The sequence below is a fragment of the Anser cygnoides genome, chromosome 2 (genome assembly GCF_040182565.1).
Source record: "Anser cygnoides isolate HZ-2024a breed goose chromosome 2, Taihu_goose_T2T_genome, whole genome shotgun sequence".
Taxonomy (NCBI): domain Eukaryota; kingdom Metazoa; phylum Chordata; class Aves; order Anseriformes; family Anatidae; genus Anser; species Anser cygnoides.
The window spans coordinates 130327510-130341475 of NC_089874.1; the positions used below are offsets into that span (position 1 = coordinate 130327510).

General features: G+C 37.3%; 1 protein-coding gene across 5 annotated transcripts in view; it reads right to left on the minus strand.

The window, feature by feature from the left end:
- JPH1 (junctophilin 1) overlaps nucleotides 1-13966 on the minus strand; it is a 90882-nt gene that overhangs the window by 24628 nt on the left and 52288 nt on the right. For all 5 annotated transcript variants that reach the window (XM_048077035.2, XM_048077034.2, XM_048077032.2 and 2 more), the window contains exon 3: nucleotides 10681-10799. In XM_048077035.2, coding sequence (XP_047932992.1) covers nucleotides 10681-10799 — 119 coding nt within the window. The remainder of the gene's footprint in view (nucleotides 1-10680; nucleotides 10800-13966) is intronic.

Here is a 13966-nt window from a genome sequence, read left to right on the forward strand (position 1 = left end):
ATCTCAAAATGCTGTAAGAAACCTCTTGAAAGTATTGTCTTCTCAAGCACCTGGACTTGAGCTGCTAGCAACAACAAAGATAAAAAAAGGAAATGGAAATCATATACAACATCACAAACTTGTGAGTCTAACGGTAGGATGACACAACAGAAACATTAGTCTATCTGTAAGGAACCCAGACTGCCTTATCTTTCCCTCCCTGTCAGTTCCTGCAAATCTGAAGTTAATTTGAGTCGTCCCATCATTATCACACCTGAATATAATACACAAGCTGTATTTTTATATTTTGTATTCCCAACAACTCTCCAATAAATAATTGAAGAATAAAGAACAAATTAATCTCTAAAAGTTAGATTTCCTTCCACAAAAGGTTTCTAAATGCGTCATTATGGAGCAAACATATATACACTGAAAGATCTGAGAGCAGGAAAAAATAGACTAATGAATCTAAAAAACTGTCTGCAGCCAACACTAAGTAAAAACAATCTACTTATTCTGATTATCCAATCTCTGCTTCATTTCTATAACTGTTTTAATGGTGACTAAAGTTGCTCTGACATTTGTAGAAACAGAAACAAAATTCATAATTGTATTTGCATAATAGATTACAGTGTGTAGGCTCTTACACTTTTGGACTCATTACCACTAGAAACAGATTTATCCCACCTGATAGCCAGCATTTTGAGTGCTGTGCAGCTCTCTAACACCTCACTGGGACATCAGCTCATGGGCACAGAAATTGCTCATGACCAGCAATCTTAATTACTGCATGGCTTTCTTTACTTACCCTAACTCTCTGCTGATGAATACTGACAGAAGTTCAAAAAATATTTGACAAGATTATATGGTGTTGGCATATGGCTCCTGTATTTAGGCCAGGCTTCATTTTTCCAGGCTGGATAATATACACACATTGTACTTAACGTGAATGCTCCCAGCTAAATAGCACACGTGCTATAATCTATTTGAATGCTTCTGACCCTGCAGGCTGCTTAATATGAAATAGCTGAGAAGGTAAGTTTTAGCTTTTTCACAGAAAAAAGCAGAGCCTATTTTATGTCAGCCAGGCTGCAATGGGGCATGAGGGAGATTGAAGCCTATGGTCAGTGTGTGCTTTACTGTTATTATTAAGAACAGGACATGAACCTCTCTTCATGGGAACCTGCTTACTGAAAATTGGAAAAAAAAAATCCCTGGGAAATTTAGCAAATGTTAACTGCAGCAGTGGTGTTTTTTAAGCTCCTTTATGTCTATCATAAAGGTTGGGCAGAAGTGAAAGGCTGTAATTTTGCTCTCATCACAACTGCATATTCTCTGAAGAGATAAGTATGTATATAAAGAGTCTGTTAATGTGGCATAATAGCCTTCTTTACCCAGTAAAATCATATTTCTTTACATTTCTCCCAGCATGTTCACACTTTCCTTGTATGACGATGCCCAAAGCTACAGACACTATTTCAGAGTGCATGTCACTGGCATCATGCAGAGAAGGCACCATTACCCTTCTTCTCCATGACGTGCTTCTGTATATGTAGCCTGGAATAGATGCTTCTCCTGCTGGATCACATTTCAGGTGCATGGCTATCATCCTGCTCCATGGGAGTCTGGCAACTGACCTCAACAGGAGCAGGTTCACATCTCATCTCCAACTGGCTGAGTCTGTCAGCCCTTCAGGCTGTCTCATAGCACTTCTGAGGAGCAAGTCACTGTCTTCAAGTTAAATACTGTCTGATAATTCTGCAAACTAGCTTGCAATTGGTGAGTGGCTGTTGGTGTGGATGGCAGTGCTCACTTTCTGCTATGTGTGAAACGTTACCGAGAACTTTGTTTTTTTCTGTTCCAGCTTGTGTTTGCAACATACCACTTCACTACTTCCTGTTGATTTAAATAATGCTGTTTACCATGTTATAAAAACACACAACATATCACACATGATATTTAGCTAGTCATTAATGAAGATTCAGATGAGACGACTACCAGTTTCCGTGTCATTTCATTGGCTTCTCTCTCCTTGCTATTTTACATTTCCATTTATTACTTTTTTTCCCCTCATCAACAACCTCCAGTATTCCTATTGGAATCAGGCAGGAAAACTATCTAAAGAAGTTTGATTCTCCTTCTGAAAACATTATGAATTAGTAACTGTCATGTCTTTTTTTTTTTTTAATCTAAAATATACAGTTTATTTTAGTTCAGGATCAAAACTGGAACTGATTTGGCTACAATATTTTAAATCAAAACCAAAATACTTATGTCTCTTAATATTTATTGTTCTCTTAGTTTATTCTCTCCTCTTGCAGAGGATACATGGATTTGCCTTTCTATTTAACATCAAAGCTCTCAACATAAGCATCCCAGTTCCCAGTGAGGCTTTGATAATAGACTATTGAAGTTGTATCATGTATGTTGCTCCTTGGGCCACATACAAACATGGAAGAAAGAGCACGTCTTTCTGTCTTGCATTTTATTGCCTTTACAGAATTTGATACCATATACTAAGAGCAAATTTACACAAAATTTCTTACACAAACCAGCCCTCAAGCTCCTGGTCCATCTGTTCAAATATGTAATGTTACACAGGTACTTGAAATTACTTAATTTATAGTAGATGCTCTACTGATACATCTCAATTAGCTTCAGATTAAAACAGCAACCACTTCCACTATGCAACTTTAAGAAACCACAAAATGACACAACCTAGAGATTTTTGGAGGACAAGAAAAATATCATTCATAGCTGTCAGATGCTTTTCAATACAACAGTACTGTTATTTAGTAAATTTAATAACCAAGTAAAATTTTCACCAGTCATTCTAACTTTTGGCTCTTTCAGAATTCTTATCTGACAAAGAAACAGTGCCTGCATTGTTTTTTCTCTGAACACCTTTCTGCTTTAGGAGTAATAAAAAAGCAGAGCCTAGGATATGTACCCAGGGCTTGGGTTCTAGACATCAGCATTTCTTATGCCTGTGGATTTTGTAACAGTTAGATTCAGTACTGGGAAGACATGAAATGTCATCAAGCAACTGAAATTACATTTGAATGATTTATATGTGGAAAGTAACTAGACAAAGTTTCAGACTCTGCTGATTCTAGTCAGGAATCTATATATACATTACTGCCTTTACTTAAACTCTAGATATTTCAAAGGGAGAATTACTTGCCACCGTGATTCATCATGTCATCATATGGTAATGGAAGACTTCAGTTTTTAAAAAGTTTCCTTTATCCCCTTGCTTTTGTAGAAAAAAAAACACACTGAATTACGAACTTGAAAGATGCAAAAGCAAGAGTCAAATAAAGAGATCCAAAATTCACTGCTTTTAAAATATAAGGTTTTATGAATCTTGTTGGAGGGTAAAGGGTTAATTCAATATTTTTCAATATTAAGAAACAGTATGTCATGAAAACAAGGCAGTATTCATTAAGATGCACCGCACTCCTGGCAAAATTGATTTTTTATATGTAGCAATGGACTCAATTAAGAAACTTACGAAGTGGGCTATCAGAACTGACTACTGCACTGGAAATGCCAGAACTATACAAATTCAACAATCAGTTTATTTCTGGTAAAATTAGGGCATGTGCTTAGCCGTCCATCCTCTTGTGGCTTCTTTCCCGAGGTATTATTGATCTTCATATTTTAAGAAAAACCCCAATCACCATGTCACTTACCATTCTTACATAGTGTCAGTACTCTCTCTTCAACGCTAAGCTCTAGGTTTTCACCTCTAAACTCTTTGTTTGCCATAACCCATTACTGCTCCTCTTCTCCAAATCTAACCCATACTTCACAGTTTATCAACTGCCCAACAAATACCTTTTTAACCTCAAATGATACTTTCTGAGGAGCCTCTGCTGATTCCTTCGTCATATCTCAGTACCAGTACTTTATTCTCAACCTCCTTTGACGCAGTTGGCCACACACTCTTCTGGAACATTTTTCCTCTGTTAACTTCTATGATTCATCCTCTTATTTTCCCCTCATTTTTTCTTACCCTCTTTAAACATACTTTCAAGGAAGAGAATCACAGATTACTCTGTTCTTGGTCCCACTTCCTTCTCTTCTTACACTCTTCATCCTGTCTAATCTCACCATCCAAAAAAATCAACTACCAATTCCATGCTGGCTATGTTTCAGTTCCAGATTTGACTCCTGTTCAGATTAAGATCTGAGAGAATAACTGTTACATGAATAAAATGCAGAAATCTTCATCCTCTCCAAATTCTCACCATGATCTTTCACACCATTCTGAAAAAGGCATTTCTCTGTATTACTCAGGTCTATAATTTAAACACTGTATTTCTTTTTCAGATCTCTCTAAACTCTCTCTACTTCTTTGTTAGCCTTAGGTCTTGCAGACTTTCTTTGAATAAAATGCTCTGTATATTATTAATCTATTTCTCTGTCCCTGGCAAATGTGCAACACAACTGCAAAGATCATTCTTTTTCTACCCCTTCCTCTGAAATACATCTCTGGCATCCCACTTCCTATAAAAACAACAGCAAAGAAGCCCACAGACCAGCAGCAAGTATTAACTGCTGGTGGTCAAGTAGATCTTGATGCTCTTAGCAGCCCAGTATAACTGATATCACATGTTTAAAAACAAAACCCTTTTTCAACATAATTTAAGTCTGCACTAGTATAATAAAATCCTTTAAAAATAAATCACCATACTCTAGTGAAAAGTGGCACTGTAAGTCAAGTTCTCACAGTATAGACCTTGTTAGCTGAATTTCAACTTGGAACAAATATTTATGACAGTTATAAATAGCATTTATAATGGAAATGTTGACATGCTGTGATAATGTACCCATGTGATAGACCCTAATTCATCTTGTCCTTGGCTAATGGACACTGGGACGGACCAATATAGAAATCCGCTGAAGCAGGACAACAGTGGTCAGGTTCTGTGTCCTGGAAGTAATGGATCTTTTGGAGGGCAAATGAATAATACTGAGTGGGAAACAGGAGTCAATTAAAATGCTAAGGTAGCGCTGACCTCCTTCTCTCATACCTCCCATGGTGGCAGCTCAGAGGAACATAGAAGGCTTTAAGAAGGTACTTCATGATAGCAACTTAGCAGTGACAAAACCCAAGTTGGCCCAGGCTAGTTGCCTGACTATCCGGTTAGCTTCACAGTCAGATTCTGTAGCCTTTACAGTTGTATCTAGATGTAAATTAACTAGCTCAGTACTTAATGGAAGCCTGTGAAAATTACAGTGATTTCAACAGCTTTATTTCTCTACAGGAAGCTGGTTCTCTGCTATTAGTTTTTAAAGTTAATTACGTACTTTTTTTTTCCCTAAGCAAGTCACTTGATTATGTCACTCAAAAGTATGTTGGAGTGATTGACAAAGCATTCCGGAAGAATGAAGGCCATTCCTTTGCAGTCTCTCCTTCCTTTGCCTTCTCCCAAGCCCATACTCACTTGTCCCAGACGCATTCAGGAAGGCTGGGGAGTGAGCTGAGCCAGCGTGTGCGTGACAGTGGGGCAGGATGGATGCAGACTGCCAGTGAGTTGGGCAGTCCTCACTGGGCAGGACAACAGATCTGGATAGGTGCATGGATAATGTACAGATAATACATAGATAATGCTTCTGTATCTAGGGCTTGGCAAGACTGGTGATAAATTTGGAAGTCAAGTGGTCAGACAATAGTTATAAAAAGAAGGGAAAAAACAAGAATAAAGCTTGAAGCTCACCTTTTCTTTTAGCCCACCTTGTTTCATTGATTATCAGATAAAACACGAGTGCCTCAGTATAGTGTTCTCCAAACTTATGTAGAAAGAGGATGGAAGTAATAAATTGTACAGGAAAGATACCACAGGAAGAATCCAACAACAGTTGCATGAGGATGATGAAGCCGTATGTCAAATCATTTCGGAAAACGAACAGGCTCTTGCATGACTAAGAATAACTAGTGAGCTTCCTTATGCTTTAAGGCACAAACTGATGGCATGGCTGGTAACTGTAATCAGGGGGAAATGCTCATTGTAATTGGCTTTTAAAATAAAAATATCTGGCCTGGTCCACATGCATTTAGCCAGTACATTCCTGTTAATTAGCATCAGGAAGAAATCTCTCTTTCCTGTCCATATGGAGTTTGCATTTTGTGAACTGGAGGAGGTGGAGATGGCAGAGAGGAGGAAGATGGGAAGGATGTGTTTTCTTCCGAGGCTACAGACGTCAACCACTGGTCAAAAGAAAATGTAAAATGCAGTTTCTCTTTAATGCACTAGAAATCATCAGAAATTGCCTATTGCTTAAAATGCTTTTGTTTTTGAAACCAGTGATGTCAGAATGTTAACTGATAGTGTTGCTGTAATGGTATCCAAAGAAGAAAAAATCCCGGTAAAAACTATAAATTCTTATTCTTTTTTTTATTAGAAAACCTTTGTTCCATGCTCATATATTTCATCTAAAATTCTGTCCATCTCTTTCATGAGAATTAACTGCTAAATTGCTTCTCTATTTCTTTTGTGCCTTGTTCAGGATGTCAAAAGCTGGAAGACTTGTTCTTGTGAGCCACGTGTGTTCTTCAGGCAGCTGTTTGGCCTGATAAATAATCTGCCATAAAACAATTCAGATTTGAATTTCCAGAGCTTAATTGGTCCATGGTAAAGTGCCCAGACTGCTCTTACCCTGCAGCAAAGTAGTTTTACCCCTCTTTCATTTAATCAAATGTTATTCATTTGAACTGAATGAAGAAAGAGTATACATTTGCTGCAGGATATATATGTACACAGACAATTACAGCTTAGCTGTCCAGTCTGTGCAAGTTCATACTTTAGCTTACCTCCTGACAGTGTGTTTACAGGAGTATATGCTAGAGATGGCTTGTAGAATTTAGCATGAATGGATAAGTCACAGCATCCATTAAACTTATGCAGGACTAGAACAATCTTCTCCCTTTTTACTGGGTGCCAAAAGCCTTTCTTGTCTGTTACGTCTTTGATACAGTACTTCCATTAGTCATTTACCCTTCTCTAGGCTTTCACAAGAGACACAAAACCACTTTTACTGGTTTTCTCTGAGAAAAAACAAAACAAAACAAACAAACAAAAAAAAACACTCAAACTGTCCTTGGATAACTCCCTTGACTGAGAAAATGGCTCAGGTTTCATTTGTTTCCTGTCCTAACATGCTCTTTTCTGACACATCTACAAGTTTAGTGATCCCTAGAGGAAACAAACAGGTCAGAGCTGGGATTTCTCAAAATTCGTTGTATTTAGCAATAAAAAGGCCTGTAAAGTCTGGCCTCAATAAAGTCCGCAACATTTGCTAAATATACAAAACCTACAACCTTGAGGATAGGGCTCTACAAAGATATGCCATCTTCATTGCTATCAACCACTAGCAGAATCTTGTCTGAGTCTAGCATGAACGAGCTTAGAGAAAACAGCTCCCTGCAACCTTATGAACCCCTAGATCAACCTTTTCAATCACACTTACTCATGCTTGCTTTCCTAATATGCAAATATTAAGGAAATTAATTACTGGGAAAATTAAATATGAAGATTCCTATGGCACCTCAACATTCATGATTCAGACTGACATCATTATTTGTTGCTTTGCTTCCTAACGCTTTGTTCTCATTTCAATCTCCTTTTAAACTACATTACAAAGCTAGAACATCTTGGCAGCTTCTGGTGAATGTCTTAATGAACATAAAATTTAAATGAAGAGAAAGTAATTGGGAAGTGAGAACTGTCATGGTACAATGAGTTATGAATACTCACTGTAATTATAAATTTTGTATAATTCTAGGATATATGGCCCAGAAGGCTATATTTTAAGAATCTGAAATTTAAGAGCTTTATCAAAGATTTTCAAATATTTAAACGGACTTAGGTCTCAGGTAGTGCAGAGATCACTCCTTAAGACAGACAAAAATGCTTAACTTGTTTACGGAGAGTTATACGTATTTCACGTTTCTTCTCTCTTTCTTGTTGATTTGCTACATACATTTGGTTCTTGCTGACAGCATGTTTGTTTACCATTCTAAGCAGCTGAAGCAAAGAGAGAAAAATTACGCTTTCCCACACATAAGTAATTTTCAAGACAATTTAGCACAATGGTAAGCTTTCTCTTAACAATAGTTTCACAAACTGAGATACAACGTGTGTCATTAGCTTTTAGAAGCACTAACAGAAGCTTAAAAAGGAATTGTAAAACTAAAAAGCTCAAGCAACAGAAGAAAACTGAGAAATTGCTATTAGGAGGCAACAATGCTTACCTTGTTTTCATTCAAACATACAAAAATGCTACTCGAAGAGCAGATACTTGCTGCTGTTTGTGTGAGGGAATGTAAATATTTTAAAAATGTATTTTTATTTTATTATCTTAAATGACAAAAGTTATTGCTAGTATTGCCCTATCACTCATAGTATGGCATGTGAGAAATATATAAATAAGCAAGCACTTGTACATGTGAGTCTCAGGGTTAACTGGTACCGCTCTGGAAGAATGTATCTGAAGAAGACATCATGAACACTGAGGATGAAAAGGCTCTCTGACACAGTAATACCTGAAAGCATCACAATGATGTACAAAACTGGTGTTTTGCTGCAGCTTATTTGGAATAAGTGAAATTTAGTCAAAATCTCAGCATCTTGAGGTTATCCAAGCAAAGGGAATAACAATCTTTTCAAATGTATACAAATATCCAGCCACCCTGAAAATAATTAGGAAATGTAAAATTTAGATTCCATAAGAGATATTTATCTTTTGACAACTAGCTAACTAATTGATAGACATTTCCATACAAAGAATAGAGTTAGAAGATGTTGAGAAAAGTTTTGTAACTCACTGTGGACACACAGAGCTGGAATGGGGGAAAGAATACAAACCCTTGCCTTTGGTAACTGAAATAAAAGTTTAAGTGAGAGGAAAATAAGAATCCTACACCTTCTCTCCCCAGATCTCAGCCAATTTGTCAGCAATGTTACTTCCTATCCTGTGGCAGGAAGTAAAAAAAGACACCTAACAAATTCTCTATCTGGTGGATTTTTTGGTGTCGCATTTCACACCATCACACGTTTCCATTTTCTCTTGAGTATTCTAGCCATTTCCTTATTTCAAGGATTCAGCAGCTTTGAAATACTTCCACTCCAAGTGCTTTAACTCCTTCGTTTCTATTCTCTGTCAAGCTTTCCTTTGACAGGGTCCTTGCTATTAGTTCTCTGCATGACTGAACCTATGACTTAACTTATGACCAGTAAGATGAACTGCTGCTATAAACTGGGAGTTCATCAGTTTGTGAAATAATGAAATAATGAAAAAAAAAAAAGACTTTGGTATCACAGGAGTAAATGTGGGCCACTGATATGATGAGTCCACAGAAGAGGAAGTATTGAGGTAATTTCCAACAGTGAAAGGTACATAGTGATACCATGTTAAAGCCAGTAGTCTTATTGCTGCAATTACTTCTGTTGAGCACTGCCTACAGTTCTGGTCACACATGTTAAAGAAAGACACATTTAAACCAGGATGGATACAAAGGAAGGTTAATAAGGGGAATGGAGATTCTAACCTGCATGAGGTGACCAGCCTTTGACTTATGTACTAAACAAATAAAAAAATAAAGCCCCAACCCTCCCAACCCCAATATACACAGATTGCGCTCTACAACAGAATACTTAGAAATAAAGCAAAAAAAAAAAGTGCTGTTTAGCCTAACTGACAATAATGACTTATGAACCAGTTATTTGTAGTGATATACATTGAAAATGAAGGAAATGTGGATTGTTAGAAAAAGTTGAAAAGATAGTTCTTCAATTATGGGGTCATAGTACTAGCCTGTACTATGTAGTAGTACCTTTAAGGACAAAGGGGTTTGTATCTGCAGAAAATTACAGTAAGTGTACACAATAATCTATTTTAGAAGAAAAATGCAGACAAGTCCTTGAAAAGTAATAAATGATATAAAAACTCATTTGACAGGTGAAAGAAAGGACAAAATTCTGAAAATACATTAACTTGCATAAATGAAGATCCATTTCACCTATTCAACCTTAAGCTAAAGAGCAGCACGCAAAAATATTAACCTAATAAAAAGACACTGGAAAAACAAGGTAAAAAACACATTACTTCTTTTACAGCAACTTTTCAAACCATGTGACTGGTGAAAATGTGTTGCAGTGTAACACAGAATTAGGTGACACAGAATTGATGCCATGATATCCTGAGTCTGGGACTAATCTTCCACAGAGCACCACAGGCATAAGAGGAAAGAGTCCCTCACGAGTTATAGATGTGCAATGGCAAAGCATTCTCCAGAGCTCAGGCCTTAGCTAGCCAAGACTGTCAAAATTTCCCTCAGATAGTAAAAAGGATCTTTCCCATAATGAACACTCCACAAAAACAACCTGAATTTCTGTTGATTTATGTTCTCTGAAGTCTTACATTGACATCGTTCTGAAGAAGCGATTAACTTCAGACAAAGCTGTATGCTTGATACTGACTTTTGGGCACTGTTTTATACAAAGCAACAGTCAACAAATAATTACAAAATGAAAACAAAACCACCCTGAGGAACATGCAGTCTTCATTACTGTCACATAACTACTGCTTCTGTATAAACAACATTCAAAATGGAATAAACTTTTTAATTTAACACAGAACCTTTCTACTGCAAGAAAAAAGACTGGCCACAAAACAAAACCGATCTATAATTACCTGGTTGGTAGAAATTTGGTGAAAGTTCTCTGGCAACTGCTCTTGCAATATCACATTCCTGGCGAGCAGACTGAGCGGCCTGATCTGCGGCATCAGCTTTAGCTCTGGCATGTGCCGTTCTGTACAGAGTAGAAAACAGTTTATATGCAGAGGCGTCTATTATGAGTTGCATCAATAATGCAAGAGTAAAGTCCAGCTGCCCTTAGCTATTGTGCACTGTACTGCATAGTTCAGTTAGTCCCATGTGCTGCAAATCACTGCAAATCAAAGTATTCAACAATCGACGTGTTAGTCAGTTTTTCAGTCCTGCTCACCCTTGTATCACATTTACTTGTAGGTACACAATTCACAACTTGGCTTAATATTTAACTTTCTCAATAGAAAAAAAAAAGGTATCTAATTGAAACTGAGATTATGATTATTTGGTCAAATGCTAATACACAGAAGAACACAGAAGGTCAGACTGGGACACTACACTGACTCCCAAACAGGGGTCTGTGAGACCAGGACACATGGTGTTCAAAGGGACTGTGGAATGCCTTTAAAAACACCTTTACAACATTTCAAAGTTAATGTTCAATACTGGGGGAAGGGCAAAATTGAGGTATATTGTCCCCAAAATTTGAGAAATGTGTTCCACAGTCAGACCATGTTGGAAAAGAATCGGATAGAAAATATGTGTTTGATGCTTCAATAGTCATTTATATAAATGGGGACTTAACACTTCTAAATTCTTCTAATTCACTTAATTTCAAATCCAAAACAATCTGAAAAGGCAACTTTTCTGAAGTCAAGACAAGAGTTTGGAATGCTTTCATAAAGTAATCTTCACTCTGCTTCCCCTTTTTTCTTCTGTTATTTTTAAAAAGGACTCAAGAAGAGCTTGTGCAAGTGCCTGTCACTCCTGACTGTGCAAATTGATAGCTGTGTTACTGCACAACTGCATTGCTGTTTGTCCCATCTTCCCTCACCACTTCATTTTTTAAATGGTCATCTGTATAGAAATTCCTGATGGCAGTGATCTCTGTGTCTCTGCAGTGCTAGCACATAGCCTAGAGCTATAAAATGCTTCATTAGAACCGAGGGGAAGCTAAACATGGCAAAACAGCAGAGTTTTTCAGAGCCTCTAGAGAGAGTCATAACATTTCTAAAACAGTTATATTCAATTTTATGATCTCAGGAATTTTCTCATAGCATTCTAGCAGAAAGCTTACATTTAAGTAAGAATAAATTAGCAGGACAACAAAAGCTGCAATTTTTATCCCAAAAGCTGGGTGATAACATCAACAGTAGCCATATAAATGAAACCCCCAAACTTTCAGTGATTTCTATGTAAAAAAATAGTTTTATTTGCAAGGAATGAAGAAGAGTTCTATGTGTTCTAGACACAGGAAGAATTAAATGTTAGTATTGAACTGAATGAGCACCAAGAGATTAACAGTATTGCAGACTTTGCATTTCTAAAAAGATGCTTAATCTCATAGGGTAGTAGTACAAACACAGACATAAAAAAACACATAGTTTCATCTGTGGTGCCTAGAGAAGATTTATTTAAGTTACATCCTCCCCAAAATGTGTGTGTGGATAAATGTTGAATGTTATTTCAAAGCTTAACTTGTCATAATTTAACGGATAAATATCAGCTTATGTTGCTTTCTCATCGGTCCCTCTAGGTCTCCAAAAAGAAGATTATAATGAGGAAATAAGCGATAACACCTTTGACTTGTAGTCAGGATCAGGAAAGAAACTGTTAATCAAAACAAACATGTTATAATCCCATATGTGTTCTGTGCAGTTCATGAAGGGTTGTACGGTATGTGCTTGTTCAGTAACAGCAATCAAAACTGTTCTTTCTCTATAATCATTATTTTCAATTAGATGAGCTATTCTTAGCTCCTGCATAATTATGTCTATGTAGCGTAAACCTAATGAAGCAATCATAGCACTGGGACATTGTTTTATGAGACAATAATGTAGTCTGCACATGGATAAACTAGACTCTGATCACCCTTTTGTGATGATAGAACAACTAGACTATTCCCATATAAAAATAGTCTAACGCTATTGTCACAGCAGCAGTAGACACTTTAAAAGCTAGTATACTAAATGGCCAGCACCAGGAAAACATACTGCCAGTTGTTTATTGATGCTTGTGAATTTTTGTAGTATTACACCCAAGAAACATCCTGTCTAACACGTACTGAAGCAGTGAAGGAATGGCAGTTACTCAAGGAACGAGCTAGTGAAGCTTAGCCACGTGAAGCTGGGCAGAAGCAAGTCACAGCAGGAAGAAGCCAGTGGAACAGAAGGCAAATGAGTGCTGTTTTGCTTGGCTGCCTTATCTTTCACCTTTTACTTCTTCTTTTGCCTTTCACTTCCTGCCGTTCTGCCGCCTTTGTAGCTGCAGCCAGCCAGAAATGTGAGCACGTGGCTGTACCAAGACATCTCCCTGCTGGCTTCTTCAGCAAGCATCATCCACGAACGACACTTGGCAAATGCCGAAAGAAGAGAAGTGGGCAGCATATAGCTCTGTATAACACAGGGCTGCACACTCCATCTGTGAACAAGGGCTCGTCATTATTTGCGTTATTTGCTATTTAGCACCTTGGCATTTGGATGCTTTACTGGCCAACTAGCAATGTGTACTTTCTGGTCTCAATTTGCAATCGTATATTCAGACATTTTTTCACTTCATGCATGCTTACTTGTTGCAGACTCAAATATTTTTCTGTTGCTATTTAATATTCTTTTCTTTTTCATTCTTTCTTTGATTTGCCTGTGTGTTTTCCAAATTGCCTGCTTAGAGTAACTCCTGCTTGGCACTATGTTTTGTTGTACTTGCTCTATTCTGCCCTGCACTCCCCGACTAGTGGGGACTATTAGCAGAGACTGTGGAGAGAGATGTGGGTTTTGAATAACAACTTTTATAAGGGAGAGATACCAAAGCCAGACAGCCCTACTGAAATGCAACTCATTTGTTCCACTCACGCTCTATACAGTGCAGGAAAGCCTATTTCTTGAACTTGTGCCCTGGAATAATTTTGTCACTGTAAAGTCTTGAAGTTTTGTTTATTATCAGTAATTAATCATGGCCATTTAAGCCTGTGACTTGATATATCATCAAGTTGAAATCAGCCACTATCTACTTGAGAATTGTTGTTTTTTTTTTCTTCCCCAGAGAACTCCACATCTCTTGCTGCAACAAGAAATCTTTATGAGAATTTTTGAAAGAGAAAACTCAAAAATTTCTCCTCTCCCCACAGCCAAGAAAAAGACTTCTGCAGGT